At 41.6% G+C, this 22161-nt stretch overlaps 1 protein-coding gene across 3 annotated transcripts in view; it reads left to right on the top strand.

The window, feature by feature from the left end:
• Window positions 1-22161, top strand: part of PEAK1 (pseudopodium-enriched atypical kinase 1) — a 183370-nt gene that overhangs the window by 61765 nt on the left and 99444 nt on the right. For all 3 annotated transcript variants that reach the window (XR_001361966.1, XM_005865315.2, XM_005865314.2), the window contains exon 2: window positions 6026-9239. Coding sequence is in view for 2 of the 3 variants with exons in the window: in XM_005865315.2 (XP_005865377.1) it covers window positions 6106-9239 (3134 nt within the window). In the remaining variant the exon portion in view is untranslated. The remainder of the gene's footprint in view (window positions 1-6025; window positions 9240-22161) is intronic.

The following is a 22161-nucleotide window of genomic DNA, read 5'->3' as shown; positions in this document are numbered from 1 at the left end:
TGGTGGTCAGTGCGCTCCCACAGGGGGAGCTCTGCTCAGCCACAAGCCAGGCTGACGGCTGCCAGCACAGTGTTTCCAGTGAATTTCACTTGACTATGCTATGGGTAATATAGCTGCTAATCAACTCAATAGCCATTTCTTACTTGCACTCAAAGCGAGAAATTATTTACTATTTATTTACAGTCTTAGGAAAAGAAAATATACTGTGCTACTCATCAAGAGAAAATTTAATCTCTGTCATCAGCAGTGAATTTACCTTGGTTAACAAGATATTAGACCAGGATTTCTTATTCTTTTATTTTCAATGCCACATAGTGCTGAGTAGACAGGCAATACACTAGATATATATTTTAATTTTGGTGACTGACAGGAACTACCCCAAATGTTAATAGAAGTTGCTTCTGAATAATAGGATTACTCATGATTTCTATTTTATTTATGCTTTTCTTATTTTTCACAGTGAGCATATATAACAAAATTTAAAAATCTCATATAAAAAAGAAAAATATATAAAACAAACCATTATAATCTTGAGTCTCAGTTCTGCGTCTTTTTCATTCACTATGTTTGTCTTTCTGGGCCTCAGTTTTCCCTAGTCCATAAAACAGAAAGATTGACCTAGGGGCCTGCTCAGTTTTAACATTGAGTCTTTTGATTATCTACCTCTTTTTCCTGTCTTTTCAGCCACTCCACCAGTATTAGCATTCAACATCATATAGTTTTGCCATCTTAAAATAAGGAATTTCTAGACACCTCTTCATACTTGCAGCTCTTTCTTCCACATTTCACCTAAACTCTTAAAAGTTGTCTACAATTACTCTCTCATATCTCCTCATCCTTTGACTCACTCCATCTGCTTTCTATCCCCACCACTGCACGGAAATAGTACGTGCTAAGATCACAAGTGAGCTCTCATTAAAGACCTGTGGGCACATTTAAATCCTCATTCTACATTACCTGTCAGCATCATCTGCATAGTTATCTTCAACCCCTTAACTGTTTCATCACACTTATGGCTGTTAATTTTGAGTTTTCTTTGGAGTTATCCTCTTCTTCCTGGTTTACTTACCATGACCCCTTCTCCAGCTCACTCTCTATTTTCTTTTTGGCCTAGATATTTCTATATTAATAATTCCCAAACAGGTAAGAACATCAAAATTCCTTTCTGTGCTCCAGAATACTAATTCAATTGCTTGCTCTATTTCTTGCAGGCTGACAAAAATATGAACTAATACTCGCCCCCCTCAAAGTTATACCTCCTCCAACATTGTTTATTTCAGTAAGTGGCCTCACAAATCATTCAAATATATATATACCTAAAACCTTGCTCTAAATGCAGTTATTCCTGCATCTAGTTTTCTCTCTTTCTCTGCTGCCAAATCCTAATCCAGATCCGTGTCATATGTTCTTTTGCCCACAACAGCTCTTGAAACAGTCTCCTGGCCTCCTGGGGCCTGTTCTTTGCGTTTGTTTTCATACAGTAGCCAGAGCTGTCTTATATTTTTTAGGACAGATTTATTGAGGTTTGATTTGTATATAGTAAAAATCTCCTTTTATTTAGTGTACAGTTCTGAGTTTTGACAAAAGTAGGAAGCCATATCACCACTACCATACAATATTTGGATTGTTTCCATTTGTCTTGCGGAATACATAGGAGTTAGATTGCTAGGTTCCATGGAAAGTTTATATTTAACTTTATAAGAAACTAGCAAACTTTCTTTTACATTGACTGATCCATTTACCCTCCCACTAGTACTATATGAGAGTTTCAATTGTTCCACATTCTCTCTAGCACCAGTTTTATTTTATTTTATTTTATTTTATTTTATTTTATTTATTTTAACCATTGTAATACATGTATAGTGGTAGCTCATTGTAGTTTCGATGTACATTCCCATACGACTTACGATATTTAGCATCTTTCACATGTTCATTGAGATCCATATATCTTTTGTGAAGTGCATACTTAAGTCTTTAGTGTATTTTTTATTTGATTTATTTTTTTTGGATTTTTAACGTTTTTTATATATTATGAATACAAAGTTAGATACATACTTTGCAAAAAAAAAAAAATTTCTCCTTGTCTGTGGCTTGTCTTATTCATTTATCAGTACCTCAGAGCAAACCTTTTTTTTTTTTTTTCATTTTGATGAAGTGTAATTTATTCTTTCATGGATCAGTCTTTTGGTGTTGTATCTAAGAACTCTACCTAACCATGGTTACAAAGATTCTCTCCTGTTCTAACAGTTTAAAGCTTTCCATTTTATCCTTAGATCTGTGATCCATTTTGAGTTAATTTTTGTTCGTGGGATGTGAGATCAAGATAATTTTGTTGCTTATGGATATCCAGTTGTTCTAGCAAATTTATTGAAAAGAATATTCTTTTCGCCTTTGTCAAAAATCAGTAGCCTGTATTTGCATGGGTCTATTTCTGGACTGTATTCTGTTCTATATCTGCTGTGATCTATGTCATGGATTAACAAACTTTTTCTGAGAAGCACCAGATAGTAAATACTTTATGTTTTGTAGGTCAAAAGGCAAAATCCAAGATATTATGTAGATACTTGTATAACAAGAGAAAAAATAAATTTCCATGAATTTTTTGACAGAATTTAAAATATAACTGTTAAACGTGCAATACAATATACAGATGATGCATTGTAGAATTGTATAGATGAAACCTGTGTAATTTTATTAACCAATGTCATCCCAATACATTCAATTACAAATATAATAATTGAGTACAATTTTGTAACACAGGTCTACTAATAAGAAGAATGGGATTGGTGGGGATAACATTTTGCTTAATAGGGGTTCAAAATTAGTGTTTCTTCTCATCAAAATTTAATACAAATGGTTCATCTAGTAATGCATATTTATAATAAAATTTTACATATTTTTATCTTTGAAAAATATCTTTTCACAAAGGTGATACATGTAGCAGTGAAAATGCTGCAATTTGTAGAGTGCTGAAAAGCACTGCAAAGTGATGAGAGAGCCACATAGAGTCTGTCATAGCTATTCAACTTTTTACTGTGGCATAAAATTTGCTATGGACAATGTAAATAAATGAGTCTAGATATGTTCCAATAATGATTTATTTATGGGTACTGAAATTTGAATTTCTTATAATTTTCACTTGTCACTAAAGATTATTCTTTTTATTTTTTCATCCATATATACAAATTTAAAAGCATCCTTATCTTAGGAACATACAAAAACAGGTGATAGATAGGCTAGATTTGTCCTATGGTCTGTAATTTGCTTACCTCACTTCCCTATTCTATGTTTCTCTCCTTGGCCTATACCATGTTGTCAGGATTATTGTTGCTTTGTGCTAAGTATTGAAGTCAGGCAACCTGAATCTTCAACTTCGTTCTTTTCCAAAATTGTTTTGGCTATTCTAGTTCCTTTGCTTTTCCATATAAATTTTTGAATCACCTTATTGATTTGTACAAAAAATCCTGCTCAGAATTTTGTTGGAATTATGCTTAATCTACTTTGGGTACAATTGACATCTTAACAATATTAAGAGAACTGGTATAAATAAATCTAGAGATTTGTTATCTTTTATCATCTGTAGTTTTCTGCATATAGATTTTAGAATTTGCACATATTTTGTTAAATTTATACCTAAGTATTTCATGTTTTTTGGTTAGAGCCATCTTTTTAAAAATGCAGATTGTATCATGTTGTTTCCCAGTTTAATACCCTTCAGTGGCTTCACACTGCTCTTAGAATAAACTCTAATCTTTAAAAGCCTAAAAGCCCTGAATGATCTTGGCTAAATTTATCCTAATTTTATGCTGTTCTTCACCTTATTCAAAATGTTCTAGTCTTAGACTAGCAGGAAATAGTTTTATCAATTAAGGTGTATAGCTTTTAGAATACTTGAAAGAACAGTAAATAAATTTTTAAACAAACACTTGAAGTATGTATATTTTAACCTTATTAAAAAGAGCAGTTCAATGATCTTCAGCAACTCATGAACTTAGAATTTGGCTGGGTGGTTGGGCTCTCTGTATGGAATTCTTTGATATTTAAGTTTGTACTTTATGAGTATTGTTTGTTTTGTTTCGTTTTTATTAATCCTCACCCAAGGATATTTTTCCATTGATTTTCAGGGAGAGTGGAAGAGAGAGGGAAAGACAGAGTGAAACATTTATATGAGAGAAACACAATGATTGGTTGCCTCCTGCACAAGCCCCTACCAGGGCCTGAGTCAGGGAGGAGCCTTCAACCAAGATATGTGCCCTTGACTGGAATCGAATCTGGGACCCTTTGGTCCACAGGCCAAGGTTCTATCCACTGAGCCAAACCAGCTAGGACTATGAATATTGTTTACAAGGAACTTAGTTTTGTTTATATTTGCTAAAGACAATATTTTTTCCTTCCTAATAAACATGCTGAAACTTGACAAAAAGCCTAGTTTTCTGACCAAAGCAAGGATCCTGTTACTGTACATGAATGAAGTTAAATTTTCCAGCTAAAATGGTACTTACATGTGCATACCTTCTGCCAACTTTATTATAATATCTAAAGTAGAAATGTAAGACTAATGATATCCTGGGGGAAGGTCTGCAACTATGGTGCCTAAGAAAGAAAGAGAGCCACAAGGTTCATTTTAAAAAATTAACTTTTAAGCCGGCATTTTAATCGACCAGTATTTATTCAGTTCCTTATGCTAGATATATAGAGATGAATAAGATATTGCCTAGGCCTTAAAGAAGTTCAAAAACTTCTTGAAATGAGGAAACAGTTACAATTAAAAGTGATTGTAAATGGAGGTATGTCTAAGTGACTTTGATAGTACCAAGGAGAAACAAGTAGCCCAATGGGATTTAGAGTTTGATAAGACTACTTAATTTTTAAGATATAGAACTAGAAAGGAGACAATCTAGGGGGCTTGTATTTCATCCAATAACTAGAGGTCCCAAGACACACAGAATTGCCTGGAGAACTTACTTAAAAAATCAGATTCCCAGTCTCATCCCTCAGAGATTGACTAGATACGACTAGGGTGGTTTCCCAGGTGGTTCTTATTTAGCTAGCAAACTCTAGTCTGCACATGACATTTAGTAGTCAATGCAGTAGGTAAGATTGAGCCACAGAATAGTTAAGCTAGGTAAGAAGATGATCATATTAGAAAGTTAAATCCAGTGGTGGTATAGAACAGTGAAATCACCTGAGAATATCATTAAAATGCAGATTTTGGTTCAGTAGGTTTAAGATACTACCTTTCTAACAAGCTCCAAGTTGAGGCTGGTACTACTTGACTGAGGACCACAGTTTGATTAATAAGGGTAAAGAGGTTATATTGGAATGGGGTGACACTACAGACATGAAGATAAGTAACAGCCTATTGCAGGAATCTAGGCAAAATAACTACTCAGTGTTTGGTACTAGCAAGAATAAATTCTAGTGAAATGTAATAGATGAAATTGGGAAGACTAATTTAGCGAGTTAGTAGGATGTGGTGTTAGAAGTGAGGGGAGAGGTGTCAAGAATGATCTGAAGGTTGAAGTTTAGCTATCTTGGTGGATGACATTAATTGAACTAGAATAAAAGACAGAGGGTAGAAGCGGGCTGGCTAGTATAGAATAGTTTCTTAGAGCTGAGAAAAGTGATAGCCAGAGGGTTAATTTTTAATGCATTGAGTTTGAGGAGTCTATGAGATACCCAAAATGTTAAAGGGATCAATAGAAGAAAGGGAACCCACAATAGACTAAGAAGTGTCAGATATGTTGGTGGATAGCTGTTTGAAAGGCATTTCCTGGAGGAGAAAGTCAGAGTATCATTGCCACAGAGACATCAAACAAAAGATTAGATAGAGTTCGATGAGAGTGTATAAAATTATAGTTTAATAACTAACTTTCCAAAATGCTGATTGACTAAAGGAGTTCATTAGTTTTTCCTCTCAATCTTTTAATTTAAGGACCAGAGCCAATTTTTTCATATTATTCATCATGAAAAGCCTCATAGTGCCTTTTCCATTCAGATTTTCTTCTTTTTCCTCCCCCTACAGATCAAGAGCTGCTAGATACAGTTGAAAGTTTTGCCATGCACTGAAAGGGAAGCATTGTATGTGAAGTTCAATTTTCTAAAATGTCTGCCTGTAACACCTTTACTGAGCACGTTTGGAAACCTGGTGAATGCAAGAATTGCTTTAAACCTAAAAGCTTGCACAAGCTCCCTCCTGACCCTGAGAAGACAGCCATCACCCACGGCCATGTGAAAACTAATGCCAATCACAGTAACAACCACCATATCAGGAACACTGCAAATTTCCGGCCTCCTGTTGCTAAAAAACCCACTATAGCTGTGAAGCCCACCATGATGGTGGCAGATGGGCAAAGTGTATATGGTGAGCTTAACATCCAAGGACCCTGTGAGAACAAACCTGTCATTATAGAGAGGAACCGAAACAGGACAGCCTTGAATCAGAAACCACTCAATAATAATAATAATGAAGATGATATTGAAGGAGTTAGCCATGTTTCTAAACCTTTTGGCAATAATGACAGTGCAAAGAAGATATCAAGTAACAATAATGGACTAACTGAAATGTTGAAGGAGATAGCAGGCTTGGATACTACTCCTCAGATAAGAGTAAATGAAACAAATGACAAAGAAATATTCTTAGGAAGAATAAATGATTGCTATAAACGATCACTGGAAAGAAAGCTTCCACCAAGTTGCATGATGGGTGGGATAAAGGATACTCAGGGCAAGCATGTTATTCTGAGCGGGAGCACAGAAGTGATCAGTAATGAAGGGGGCCAGTTCTGTTACCCAGAGTTTTCTAGTGGAGAGGAGTGTGAGGAAGATGTACTTTTCAGTAACATGGAAGAGGAGCATGAAAGCTGGGATGAGAGTGATGAAGAGCTGTTGGCCATGGAGATTCGTATGAGAGGGCAACCTCGATTCGCTAACTTTAGGGCAAACACTTTGTCTCCTGTTCGATTCTATGTGGACAAAAAATGGAATACTGTCCCTCTGCGAAATAAGTCTCTGCAGAGAATCTGTGCTGTAGACTACGATGACAGTTATGATGAGATCCTGAATGGTTATGAAGAGAATTCTGTGGTCTCCTATGGACCAGGAAGCATTCAGAGCGTGGCATCATCTGACTCCACATCACCAGATTCTTCTTTAACAGAAGAATCACGTTCTGAGACAGCCAGTAGTTTATCCCAGAAGATCTGTAATGGAATATCTCCTGGTACCCCAGGATATTCTAAGGACATGAAGGAAAGTGAGCCCAATTATGAAAGTCTCTCTGGTAACAATCAAGAGGATTCATCGCAAGCATCCAAAATCTCAGAAAAAATTCCAGAGACACACAAAGCAGTCCTTGCTCTCCGATTAGAAGAGAAAGATGGCAAGATTGCTGTACAAACTGAGAATCAAGAAAGAAAAGCCTCTACAGATACTGCTGGGCAAGCAGTAATCATAAACCTCATTCCTGTACAAGAGCAAGCAAAGCCCTACCGCATAGTGAACCTTGAGCAGCCGTTGTGCAAGCCATATACTGTTGTAGATGTGTCAGCAGCAATGGTTAGTGAACACCTCGAGGGCCCTGTTTACAGCCCCAAGACAAAAACCTCATCTTCTACTCCAAACTCTCCAGTGACATCACCTATATCAACATCAGGACAAATAAGTGCCCATTTTCAAAAATCCAGTGCAATTCGATACCAGGAAGTATGGACATCCAGTACAAGTCCACGACAAAAGATACCTAAGGTGGAATTAATTAGTGGCGGAACTGAGCCAAATGTCCCTCCAAGGAAAAACTGTCACAAATCAGCACCTACTTCACCCATTGCTGCAAATGTTTCCTCTAAAACCATCCCTGTTAAGTCACCTAATTTGTCTGAAATAAAATTTAATAGTTATAACAATGCTGGTATGCCCCCTTTTCCAATTATCATTCACGACGAGCCAACTTATGCTCGGAGTTCCAAAAATGCTATCAAAGTTCCCATTGTAATTAATCCAAATGCATATGACAATCTAGCCATCTATAAAAGTTTTCTTGGAACAAGTGGAGAACTTTCAGTGAAGGAAAAAAACACAAGTATGATAAGCCATACTTACGAAGAAATAGAAACTTCAAGCAAAGTGTCTGATGATACCACTGGCAACCCCACTGATTGTCCCCAAGCTAAAGGGTTTTCAAATAGCACAGAATGTAAAAGGGGCTCAGTGGCTCAGAAAGTCCAGGAGTTTAACAGCTGTCTTAACAGAGGTCTGTCTTCCCCACAGAGAAGCTGTAGTTCCAACCACAGCTCCCCAACTAAGAGCCAGAGAACCACTCAAGAACCTGTTGCCAGAACAGAAGGCACTCAGGAGTCTCAGATGGTGGGGAGTGGCAGCAGCAACAAGGAGAAAGCAAGCATAGTGCTTTCTCAAATTGTGGCTTCTATCCAACCCCCACAGTCCCCTCCAGAAATGTCCCAGTCAGGCCTTAAAACTTGCAGTGTGGAAGAGCTTTATGCAATTCCTCCAGAGGTTGATGTTGCTAAAAGTACACCAGTCCGGCCGAAATCTCTCTTTCCATCTCATTCCAGTGGTGAGCATGAAGCACCTCAGACCACAGAAAATCTTACCACTAAAGTCCAAAAAGATACACTGGCAAAGCAAGTCACAACCTCTCCCTCCAAGTTAGTGATTAACCCCCAGAGTGAGCCATCACCTCCTTTTCCTCCACCACGTTCTACGTCCTCCCCTTACCACGCAAGTAACCTTTTGCAGAAGCATTTCACCAACTGGACCAAGCCAACCAGCCCTACCAGGTCAACAGAAGCTGAATCCGTTTTGCACTCTGAAGGCAGCAGGCGGGCAGCTGATGCAAAACCTAAACGCTGGATATCATTTAAAAGTTTCTTCCGTCGTTGGAAAACAGATGAGGAGGACAACAAAGAGAAAGAACGAGAGAAAGGGAAACTGGTGGGTCTGGATGGCACAGTCATCCACATGCTGCCCCCTCCTCCAGTCCAGCACCAACACTGGTTCACAGAGGCAAAAGGAGAATCCAGTGAGAAGCCAGCCATCATCTTCATGTACAGGTGTGACCCTGCCAAAGGCCAACCCAGTGTAAATCAAAGTAAGGCCCGAGCAGACCAGTCAGCAATCATGGAGAAGGGTGGAACACAGGATGAGTTACTACAGGTCTCAGAGGAGAAGAAGAAAAGGAGTCATTCTTCTCCATCACAGATTCCTAAAAAAATTCTCAGGTATGTAAAATAGACTAGCAGAATGTGGAAATTATTTACATGTTTTCAAATGCTAAATTTTTTATATCTTTAAGATTGCATAAGAGCCATTTTTGTTTGTAAGTAGCATATAGGGGCCATCAATCTTTTTAACTGCATTCCAAGATTAGAATATTATTAAAGTGCTCTTATTGAACAAGGTTTATGGCCCAGGATATTTAGCTAAAGTAGCCTATTACATTCGGTGACTACAGAGAGGCTTTAACATAGAAAAGCAAATCTATAATACCTTAGTAGCAATAAATATGTTACTTTGAAGTGCTATGATAGTATGAGGAAGAAACAGGATTAAGTGAATAAAAGGTGGTATTTTTTTTCCCTCTCCCAAGTGTTATCTCTATATGCAGTATGTTATTTTAAGGGAATATTTGTGTGTGTTTTTTATTGCTGTCTCTGTGAGTGTTATGGAAGGGAGGGTTGCAACTCATAGTTATTTAACATGTAGGTGAAACAGAAGTTAGTTATTGATACTGAGACCCAAAGTTATAATCTTCAATTCAGTTGGGCAGATTATATACCCACATCAATTCTCTAGGCATTAATTTTCTTTCATATTTTAATAACTGTTTAATGATCATCTACTCTGTCTAAGGCACATCCCAAATGTTTATCTCAAATACTTATAACAGCCCTACAAATTAGTTGTACTCTTCAGATGAGGAAACATATCTGGGAAGTTAATAATTGGTCAAATTCACATAGCTAGTAGTTGTCAGTCAGAATTCAAACCCTGATTTGACTTCCTCTAAAGTCTGAATCATCCAATAATGATGCATTGTTAATGAACACAAGATCAAACAAAATATTTATATTTTTACTTGTAATCATTCAAATAAACATTCATGTTTAAGAACTTAGTTTTTTTTTTCTTTCTCACTTATATTGTGAGCAAAATTACTGACCTAACAATAAAAACAAGAGATAGTTATACCACATTTGTAGTAAACGGATGATTTCCTTATATCCCCTGTCCTTTTTATTATTTTTTTTTGCAAGTTAGAAATAATTTTAATATATTCTCTAATAAGAATGGGTGCACGTACATGCCTGTGTATAGATGTATCCACAGTATATAATATATTTCTTGTTTAATTGAATTTATTGGAGTACAGGTTTCAACTGTACATCTCAATAAAATCAAAGATATGACCTGAGTATTCCATTCATCTGATTCTGAGTGTTCCTCCCCCTTGACTTACAGTAAAAATTCTCTCCCAGGTTTGGTCTTTTCTCTGGCAAATACAGCAACCTGATGATAGGGTAGTTTCTCTCACCAGCTTTTCTTTAGAATAGTATAAATAAAAATGAGGTAAACAGTTAATGCCTTCACTTTTTCTAGCAAAATGCCAGGAAGTTTTGTATATATTCTTTACTAAAATACGTTTTTCATGTATCTCAAATACTTATGACAAATAGTTGTCAAAATGCTAGAAAATTTCCTGTTTTTCTTAAATCTATGTAATAACAAAGCAAGTAAAATAGTGGTTATAAATGTATTCCTGGAAAGAATAGTCTTGTCATTGATGGTTGAAAGTGGGTGATAGAATGTTGTACTTCAGTAGTAATAAAATGCATATATTGTAAGTTAGTGTTTTCCTTAGAAAAAAAGCAATTTTAACAGCACATGTTTGGAGTTACCTTTGAGGGAATGGCAGATAGTTCTTGCAGGCTTTGCTCCTCATTAAGTATGTCTATGGTATATTTATCTGCATCCTGGAAGGCAGACTCGGAATGATTTGGCCTCTCTCTGTGAAATGAAACTCTACTTCGACTGCATGTCACTGTATATGGTCTAGAGCAGTGGTTCTCAACCTTCCTAATGCCGCGACCCTCTAATACAGTTCCTCATGTTGTGGTGACCCCCAATTTCATTGTTACAATTTGAACATAATTAAAGCATAGTGATTAATCACAAAAACAATATGTAAATATATATATGTGTTTTCTGATGGTCTTAGGCTACCCCTGTGAAAGGGTCGTTCAACCCCCAAAGGGGTCGCGACCCACAGGATGAGAACCGCTGGTCTATAGGGTGTCCAATGCCCTTAATATAGCAGACCCCTTACTCTAAAGTTTATATTTTCACAGATTTGATTATAAATGGACCCTTTCTTCCAAAATTTATCAGTTCTTTATAGGTAACATCCATGAATCCAAATGGTGCATTTGGTTTGCCCCTTTTGTTCTCCAGATTATTCCTACAATATAATAACTGGAGTGCTGTTAAAACACAGATTGCTTTGCTCCTACCCCCATAGACTGACTCAGTAGGTCTGAGGTAGATCCTTATCATTTCCATTTCTAACAAGTTTTCAAGTGATACTGATGCTGATGCTGCTGGTCCTAGGGCCACACTTTTTGAACCACTGACCTTACCACCATTCTAAATATATGTGCTATCTACACTAATAAAAGAGAAACATGGTAATTGGCGTACGACCGCTACCCTTTTCATTGGCTAATCAGTGAGTATATGCAAATTAACTGTCAGCCAAGATGGCGGCTGGCAGCCAGGCACTGAAGCGAGCAGGGAGGCTTGCTTGCTGCAGACTCCAACGTTCCCCGCCTCACTTGCCAGCCTCTCAGTTGCAACTCTAAGCAACTATATACTATGTTGCAAATAAGAAGCTAAACAAAACCCCAGAAAAGGGCTTCCATTCAGCCGGGCTCGGACCGCAACATTGTATCTATGTTTTCAGCAGCGAGGCCTCAGAGCTAAAGCTGGCCCAGAAAAAAAAAAAAAAAAGAGAAGAAAACAAGGAGCGGTTGGAAGCTTTAGTCACTCGCCAGCCGGAAAACAGCCCTCAGCCCCTCACCCAGACTGGCCAGGCACCCCAGTGGGGACCCCCACCCTGATCCAGGACACCCTTCAGGGCAAACCAGCCAGCCCCTACCCATGCACCAGGCCTCTATCCTATATAGTAAAAGGGTAATATGCCTCCCAGCACCGGGATCAGCGGAGCAGCGAGGCTCCCGGCACCGGGATCAGCATGACAGGGGGCAGCGCCCAAACCCCCTGATCGCCCTGTGGCTCTGTGAGTGACAGGGGGCGGGGCCACAACCTCCCTATCCGCCCTACTCTGTTCGTGACAGGGGAAGGCACCCCAACCCCCTGATCAGCCCTCCTCTGTGCCTGATAGGGGGGAGCTCCCCAATCCCCTGATTGCCCTGCGGCTCTGTGTGTGACAGGGGGCGGGGCCACAACCTCCCTATCCGCCCTACTCTGTTCGTGACAGGGGAAGGCACCCCAACCCCCTGATCAGCCCTCCTCTGTGCCTGATAGGGGGGAGCTCCCCAATCCCCTGATTGCCCTGCGGCTCTGTGTGTGACAGGGGGCAGCGCCCAAACCCCCTGATCGCCCTGTGGCTCTGTGAGTGACAGGGGGCGGGGCCACAACCTCCCTATCCGCCCTACTCTGTTCGTGACAGGGGAAGGCACCCCAACCCCCTGATCAGCCCTCCTCTGTGCCTGATAGGGGGGTTGGGAGAGCCAGCAGAGAGTGGAGCGGCTTGGGGAAATTGGCTCCCCAAGCCACCAGACGAAGAGCAGAGACGGAGAGCTGGCAACTTGGAGGACTTGGCAGAGTGGGAGGCCATGGGACACAATCAGAGCAGGAAGGGAAAACCAAGATCATGGGGAGCACCAGGAATTCTGGGAATAGTAGTTTTTGTGGGAGCCCCAGGACCAGAAGCGGAAGCCCAGAGCACGGGGAGCACCAGGAATGCTGGAAATCGTAATTCTGATGGCAGACGGATCTCCTAGACACTAGAGCAAAGTGACCCTGGAGCAAGTTACTGTTGCAGTGGGGGATGGAGGAAAAGCAAAGGTGAGAGACATAAGTAAAATTAGAGTGTCTAGGAAAAATTAAAGGGAAGATATCCTAAAACTTCCAGGAAATCTCTACCAATGAAGCAAAGAAGAAAAAAATGCCTCTATTATTCTGTGAGCAATAAACCAAACTGAGTTGGGGTCTCAGACAATTCGCTCATATGATTGCAAAGACAGACAGAAACTTCTGGATTGGAGAGGGCTCCCATATTGGAGAGGGTGCAGGTCGGGCTGAGGGACCCCCACACCCCCCAGTGCACGAATGTCGTGCACCGGGCCTCTAGTAGTATAAATAAAAGAATTTTGAGGTATTGAGCTTTTCTTAGAGGCACATTGGAATTTTCACATTTTATCATATCCCAGACTAAGAATAGAAGGTAGTATGAAATAGTTTTTATTAACTTTTTATTTATTTATTTTTCTTTTTTTTTTCTTTTAGGGGCCATGCTAATCTTCTCTGTATTGTTCCAATTTTAGTATATGTGCTGCCGAAGCGAGCACTATTAACTTTTTAAAATGTTTAAACATGAATACTCATATTGAGAAATATATACAATTTGCCTTTACAATAATTACCTCATTTACTTGAAGCAACTTTCAGAGGAAAAACATTACTATCAAATTTCAGCATTTATGTTTCTGGCTTGACTGCAATGTAACCATCCCATGCCTGGAAACACACTGCTGGAAAAAATGAAAATACAAGTTTTTCTTTATAGTAAATAAAGATTCCAAATTCAAACTATATAAAAGGAAATAAAAGTACTCTACTGAAGGCCAGACCCTAGACTTTGAAAGATGACTGTGTAGAGCCTTTCATTATGGGAGGAGATTGTCACTAAGTTCATTTATTTGACTGTTCAGCCAACATAAATTGAATATTTTAACAGTGCCATAGGGACAAATGGGAGACAAATTATCACACTGCTGAAATATTGCATATGACTTCAGCTGTCCTGTCAGGTCCTTCCGTGTACAGTGGCTATAATGATATTTATTGTAATGGGGTGACCCGCAGAGATAACCACCAGGACTCAGATAAAAATTTAGGAGCCTTTATTAAGCTGGCCAGCGACTACAGTTACAGCACCCTGCCAAAGCAGAGGCTGAACTGCAGCGCAGACTACAGGAATTACAGCATTTTTATTTGCAAAAACCACAAAGTTACAAAACCTTAGTTCCCGACACAGTATAGTATCAGTACCTTCCTATCTATGTGTTTTAGGAACAGACAACACAGCATGCCCCATCTGGCCAAAGTGCCAGATATGCAGCCCAGTACATTCCCTACTGGTCTTATTGGGAATCAAATCATTGATTCTGCTTCCTGCCAGCCTTCTTTAGGGATTTGTTGGTAGTGGGTGCCCCAGGCCTCACTGTCGGAGTAGTGAGTCAGTGGTCTTCCATGGGGCTAAGGTTTTACAGCCCCAAGAGGAACAGTAAAAGTCATCTTTACCCTCACACTCCAGGGGCCCTTCTCGGGGCCAGACATAGTGCTGGGTTCGCCACAGGCCTTGTTCAAGGTTAAGGCTTCCATACCCATATGTCTGTGTAGATATATACACGGCATTTCCCCCTAATATCCCAGATCCCCTTATGGTGAGGGGGCGGTTCCATTCTTTCCCAAATATTTTGCAAAGATCAGTATGTAGCTTCGGGGGCCCTAAGGTGGTGGCCTTCCCAATGATTTTACCATCCATCATGCGGGTGACCTCCCAGGAGTAAACTGGGGCTTGGTGGGGATTCCCGCTTGCCAAAACCAGGAGGCATAAAAGGAGGATGAGACAGGGTCTACAGTCTATTCTCCCGATGCGTCTTCAGCCTTCTTGATTTGTGTGCGGTGAATCCAGGGCTTCTTTCCCCCAACTTTGACAGCAGTTGGGGTGCTTAGGATGACCTGGAATGGCCCTTCCCACCGAGGCTCAAGAGTACCTGGATTGTGTCGCTTCACCCAGACCAAATCACCAGGGGCACACACAGGTGGGCTGTTTGGGTTGGGCGCGCAGGCTTCCTGATGAGCTGCTGGGGCGATTTGGTTCACAGCCGCTGAGCTGGTATGGAGTGCCTGTAAGGACTGGGCACAAATTTGGCACCTTCTGGCTATATCCTGGGTGATAGTATTCCCTTCCCAGGAGTTCAGCTAGTTTGGTTCTTCCCAGGTGAGTACTTTGGTGTGTCTGGGAGGCGATGATTCGGCCCAAAGCCTCTGGAACAAAAGGCTTTCCATCTGGTAATAGTAGCCATCCCTGTGAAGTCCCTTTTGCGTGTAATTTTGTGGCTGTTTCCTTTTCTTCTGAAGTGTAAACAGGGTTTGGCTGTAGATTCCGGGGTGGTACTGATACCAGTACTTCAAGTGGCCCTACTGGTCTTTTTGCATTCTCTTTGGCTGTTTTGTCTGCAAACTGGTTCTCTCTTGCTTCTGGGGAGTCCCCTTGTCTTACATACCTACTTAGTTACATCTGGCAGTGCCAATTGCCCCATCGTCCTTCCTCTGCTCATGTCTGTCTAACTGCCTTCTATATTACCTCAAGGATCCTGGCTCTGAATTCTTTCAGGGAAAATGGACGTTGAATTTTCTTCTGTAACTGCTTCGTGCTGAGAAGGGACGGAGTTTTCTCTCAGAGCCAAGAGATCCTTGCTGTCTGTCAGAGGGACGATGAGGCCTGGGCACAGAAGGAGGTGGGCTTGTGAAGACAAACTGTAACAAATGGTCTGGTGGGAGGGAAAGAAAACATTTCCGTTTTAATAACCTCTATTGAAATAGAGTTTTTCTCCTTAAAATTATCCCTCCGTTTATTAAAATACTAATTTATTTACTGTATTCAGTTTAGCCTGATTGTTTGCATAAACACAACAAGAATGGTAACCGACTACCTTTGCTGGAATTTTATGATTGAATCTTAATGTGCCCCATAGGGCCAGGAAGCCAAGCCATCTAGCTGCCATCAGGCCTGCCTGCAGTATCTGCTGAGTTAGGTGAATTCCTCACCTGCAGTGGCTCTACCTGGGGCCATGTCCTAGGCCTTAAGGCCCATCTCAGTAGCCCTCCTACTCATTGTGGCCCAGAGTGCGTGGGGGTTCTGCAGGGATGCAGAGGCATCCTTATTGCTCCCCTTCTACTCTGACCAACCGCCAGTGATGGTAGGGCATTGGCCTGACGCTCCAGTGCCAGCCATCTTCAGGGCTCCCAAGCAGGATACCAGGCTTTTCCCGTGGCACTCTTATTGGCTTCAAGTCTTCAGAGTCCAGACTGGTCTCTTTAAAACATGATACTCCAGTCAAAGTTTTCGGTTAATAAAACCATTATTAGGAAACAGTCTTATTGAATCTATGCAAAGAAATGTATTGCCATGATTGATTAAGCATTGCCAAATTTCAGAGGAATTATATAAGGAGAAAAATATACTGACCTGCTTTTAGATTTTCTGATTTTTCTTGTCAGTCCTTTTTATGGACTCTTCAGAGTAATATAACTGTCTTCAAATGGTAAGAAGAAATTTACAATGTGTCTATATTCAAATAGATAGTTTTATCTGTCCCTGTAGTAGGGCTCCCCTTACTTGACTTGCTCTCTCAGAACAGACTAAGGGTGCTTTATTTCTTTACAGGGTCTCATATGTTACAGGACCTCACAAGGTCTGTAATTCCTGTAACAGAGGGCTAGTACTCACTACTTTACTACTTCCCTCTGTTACAAACAGGCCTTCCCCAGTTTCCTACAGTTGAGGTTTGTGCCACCCCTGACATGGACATGGTCATACAGGCCTGCAAGACAGTATACAGGCTGCCAACTGTCTCTCAATAGAGACCAAAACCTGATGGGTACTCTTCCTTGTCCAGTTGGGCACCTGCCCTTTTGACAACTGCATTCAAATCTGTAAGAGAATTAAGGTTAATCTAACATATTAATACAATGAAACATAATATTGGCACTACAGCCGCTTCAGGCAGCTAAATCTTCTGCTGCTAAACATGACATATGGTAGGGCTATACAAACATGTTAGGAAGGTGACTAAAGTATATTCTTGACCTTCCTACATAAGGCAAAATTGTCCTTGTCTCTCTGGAGCTATGTACATGAAGACGCAGGCATCATCTAAGTCTATTATACAGTTTTCTGCAGGCCACTGTCAGGGCTGTGCGTTGCGGCCAGTTCTTCTTTCTAGCCACAAACACAGTCTGTCCAATTTCCTTAAAATGTATTCTGGTACAGGAGAAGGTTGTTTTGCTGTATACAGGCAGCTTAACCCCTATACAACTGGGTTTGGACCTCTGCCTAGCAAACTGCAGTCTATAAGTTCAATATGTAGCTTCCGGTCCTCCTAACCCAAAGGGTCTCAGCCAGTTTCTGAGTCAGACTCCTCCTCTCTTGGAGAATTTCAAAGTCCTGATGGCCCCCAGGTCCAGGGAGAGTGCCCTTTTCTTTGCCCTTTTGTTAACCCTGTTTATTAGTTACAGGGCCCCGCTATCCTTATCTTCCTACCAGCCCCCTTTGTGGCAGAGCAGCGACCAGGCCTCTTCCAAGGGAGTGCACTGGAAGGGGATATCAGCCCTTCCTCTTCCAGCAGCAACAGGTACTGAACCCTTTCAGTACATTTGCAAACAGGGAGCTTTCGCTAGCTCTATCTGCAGCTTTCATAGATCCCGGGCTCGCTGCTCTATTCCTGGGGCTGCAGGAAGGCTAGTAGCAGTCACTGGCTTCTGTTTTAACTGCTGTAGCCAGCAAGCCAAAGGCCCAAGTCTTGTATTGCTTGTTGTAAAACACTTATTACTCACTGCGTAGCAGAAGGGCAGCTCTAGTGTCAGGTAAATTTCTGCTGTCCCCCACTTTTCTCGCTGTTGCTGTTTTTTTTAGGGCCACTGCAGGCAGCTCAGGCATCCAGCCCCCCTTCTTTGTCCTGGCTCTCAGTAAATCACCAGGGCAGCTGCGGACTTCAGCTCCGTTTCTCCTCCGCTTGGCTCCTGGGAATTTAGTGTTGTTGTTGTTTTTTTTTTAATGTATTAGAATTCTTTATTCTTAGAAACCTCAATCTTTTAATGATTACTATAAAGTAAACAGCCAGTATTTCTTAGATTACTAAGAACAGGTGCTTCCTTCCTTATGTAATTTCAAGTATATTGTATCAGTCTAATTTAGTATTGGAAGGGTTAAAGAGAACAAAACGGGGCAGTAGTAGCTTGAGGCCTTGAGTCCAGCATAGTTCAGATAAGTAAAAATCAACAAATACTATCTCTCCCTGCTCTCCCCACTGACGACGCGCCCCCCCCCCTTTTCTGCATTAACCACTTACTCTATCCTTAGCTGCTCTCCCTCCTAGACTTTTCCTTTTTACTCTTAGAGGATCTTAAATCCTCCTCTCTTACTACTCTTGATCTCTCCAACCAATCCCCCAGTCCAATTGTTTGTCTCCCTTTAAACAGTGGGAGTTTCAGAGAAAACCACAGACTACTGCTATAGTAGTCCTCCCTCCCGGAGGCTGGGATCTGACCTGTGGAGAAAAATGACTCTTAGTCAGCCTGGAAAGATAGCAGATGAGGATAAGGAGTATAGGGAGATTTCTTGCGGACTGAAAGCCTGGAGGGCCTCCTGAAAGAAAAGATCTTTAATTCAGTTACAGATGCTGTCAGAATCAGGATGAGGGAGGAAGGGAAAGACCAGGTTATGTCCTCTATGAGGATAACTGAAAATGGCAAGTCAAACAAAATACACAACCAGGGTTAACGGGGTCCATAGACAGTTAATAACTTCAGCCTTAGTTCCTCCTCAGGTGGCTCACGTTGGACTGTGATGTCACAGGCAGGGTCAGGACCAGTAAATCTCTCCGCCCTGCGGAGCTGTAAGCCCTGCCCCCCCAGAAGTCTCTGTCCACCAAAGAGATAACAAAACTATAAATAACAAGTTCTTTGTTCTTTGAAATTTACTACTTTGTTAATTTGCTAAGTAAATCGTTAACTTGAAAAGACTTTTCTCTTGCTTTTCTTATAAGCAATCTCAGAACCAAGCACTCTTGGAACCTAGCCAGCCTTTGTTTTAGCCTTTAAATCTACCCCAGAACTTCAAAATTTTAATTTAATATAGCGAATTTACAACTCAGATAAAAGCAACTGATAGACAGAGGGGCTGATCCCCTCTGTAATAGTGAGCAAAAGACTCTGAGAAAAATAAATCTCGCAGCTGCTAGAGACTTTTGCAGACAATTACGGGTCCAGCCCAAATGTTTAGCCAGACAAATCAACAGAAATGCAGAATAAATCAAAGTAGCTCTCACTTCACACAGACCAGTTAATGAGCAGCCAAGACAGACAACCACCCGTACTCACACTCTCTCAGTAGACTAGCCCAGACTGGAGCTGAGCAGATAAATGAAACAATGCCCAACTCCCCAGATGGGCATGGGGGCACTCCTGGCACCCATGTCGCAGAACAGAATTCTCGACCAACGTCTTGGTGAGAACCTACCGGAGGAGTTAAGACTGCATCCATTCCCCCCTTCTCGGTAGCAAATTGGCTTGTCCCACCCAAACAAACAGCTGTTCACTCATAATTCCTCAATCGAATCCCTTTTTAAAATTTTCATCATGCAATTTAGAACAGTGGGTTTACTTTGTCCCTAACCCATGATGATCGGTGGCGAGAGACAGACAAGGGAGGGGGTGACCTGTTTTCACAGATCCTCACTCAGATGCCTGCCTGGTCGTGTCCCTTGGGAGCTTAGATTCATCTTAGCTAAGGTGCACCCGTATAAACCCCGGGCCTGGTCACCTCCACGTGGGGGTGAGTCACCGTTATGCCATACGACAAATCTCGAAACCGCAGGTTGAGGTCCACTCCGACTCCGTAACTGAAGTCGTGGAGCCACACAAAGGAGAGGAGAGGGCAGGCCCTCTCCCTCCATACTCACACACTTTCACCAGACATTCACTCAGAGTTTGAACAGTCCACCCAATTCCTAACTAATTCCCAATTCCTGACTATAAGGGAGCTCTATGGCTTCCTGGGAGGTGATCAAGCTCCCCTTCCACTCACTCGAAGTGGGCCAGACCGGTAGGGAGTCAACGAAGACGACTGACCCTAACCCATTTTGACAAGACAAAGACAACAAAGAAAAAAGACAAAAACCAAACAAATGCAACCTAAGGTTGCCCAGACCAGGACCCCCAGACGCCGTCATGCCGGGTGGTCGAACTCCGAGGTTCCGCTGCATCCAGCCCTCTTTTGAGTCCTAAAGGGAACGTTCCACAGACAGATACCAGATTCTTACCTCCCCACTGGAGGTCCAGGTGGCTCGTTGTTTTCGGATTGCAGTTTTGGGAGGAAAACACTCCGCCTCCCTGGGACCTGGGACGGAGACTGGAGTGCCCTCGCCTGGGGCGTCCGGGGTGTCCACTGGCAACTCGGCCTCTGTGGATCTCGCTGGGGGCCTCCAAATGTAATGGGGTAACCCGCAGAGACAACTACCAGGACTCAGATAAAAATTTAGGAGCCTTTATTAAGCTGGCCAGCGACTACAGTTACAGCACCCTGCCAAAGCAGAGGCTGAACTGCAGCGCAGACTACAGGAATTACAGCATTTTTATTTGCAAAATCCACAAAGTTATAAAACCTTAGTTCCCGACACAGTATAGTATCAGTACCTTCCTATCTATGTGTTTTAGGAACAGAGAGTACAGCATATTGAGAAGGGGCCATGAGACCATATCTCAAGGCCTGGCCTGATGTCAGTACCTTCCTATCTATGTGTTTTAGGAACAGAGAGTACAGCATATTGAGAAGGGGCCATGAGACCATATCTCAAGGCCTGGCCTGATGTCAGTACCTTCCTATCTATGTGTTTTAGGAACAGACAGTACAGCGTGCCCCATCTGGCCAAAGTGCCAGATATGCAGCCCAGCACACTTATCACATAGAATTAATTAGAGGATATAATGAGAAAACATGCAAAAGATTAGTACATGGTCTAGCATATATTAGGTGCTTTAAAATGTTAGTAACCCCTCTGCCCTCAATGGGATAAGTGCTAAAATAATGCATGTGTTGAGTGGTACAAAAGCGTAAAAAATGGTGATGAAATCAGCTTAAAGGAGACTTCTCAGAAATGAACTGCAAACCAGATATTAAAAGGCAAACAGGATTCTGCCAGCTGGTTGGAAAAGATATTGTAGGCAAAAAGAATAACATATGCAAGGTCACAGAAATGAGTATGGCAAACAGAAGTAGGACAGGTGACTAGAAAAGATCATGAATATGGTCCTGGCTGGGTAGCTCAGTTGGTTAGAGCATCAATCATCCCAATAAGCCAAAGTTGCAGGTTTGATTCCCCAGTCTGGGCACATACAAAAATCAGCCAATGAATACATAAATAAGTGGAACAATAAATTGATGTTTCTCTCTCCCCTCCCCTTCCTCCCTCTAAAATCAATTAAAAATATATTTCTAATTAAATTTATTGGGGTGACATTGGTCAACATAAACATACTAGTAGCCCGGTGCACGAAATTCGTGCACTGGGGGGGGGGGGCCTCAGTCTGGCCTTCACCCTCTCCAATCTGAGACCCCTCAGGGAATGTCCAACTACCTGTTTGTGCCCACACTTTTAACAGATAACAGCTCCATTGTTGTTTCTTTCTTATGCTTAAAACCATTGGAATTAGTAGGTATTCAAAGTGTGTATACATTTTGGGGGGACACCCTGTATATCTCTAGTCAGCGGTGAAATAAACCAACAGCAGATTTGGAACCCCCAGACAGGGAACCTCGCTCACTCCCCACATGTCTCCCCACTTCACTTTCCACCTTCGTGGGCAGCAGGAGAATCAACATTTTCTCTCATTAATTCGGAAAAGCACGTCCTATCACCCGTTGCCCGGCAGGAGTGCGCTAGGCCCCAAGCAAGCGAGGCTCAGGCAGGACAGCCTTCACTCATGGGTGCTGGCATCCAAAGTGCACATTCCTCCTCTACAGTCACCCCGACTATCCCACTGTTTCACTGATAGGACGGAATTCCTCTCCACCTCTGGGTTCTTGATCTTGAACGCTGACCAAAGGCACCTCAG

The sequence above is a fragment of the Myotis brandtii genome, unplaced genomic scaffold (assembly GCF_000412655.1).
Source record: "Myotis brandtii unplaced genomic scaffold, ASM41265v1 scaffold205, whole genome shotgun sequence".
In the NCBI taxonomy this organism is placed as follows: Eukaryota; Metazoa; Chordata; class Mammalia; order Chiroptera; family Vespertilionidae; genus Myotis; species Myotis brandtii.
The sequence above is the reverse complement of the archived record's forward strand: the minus strand, read 5'-3'. Positions and strand labels throughout refer to the sequence as shown.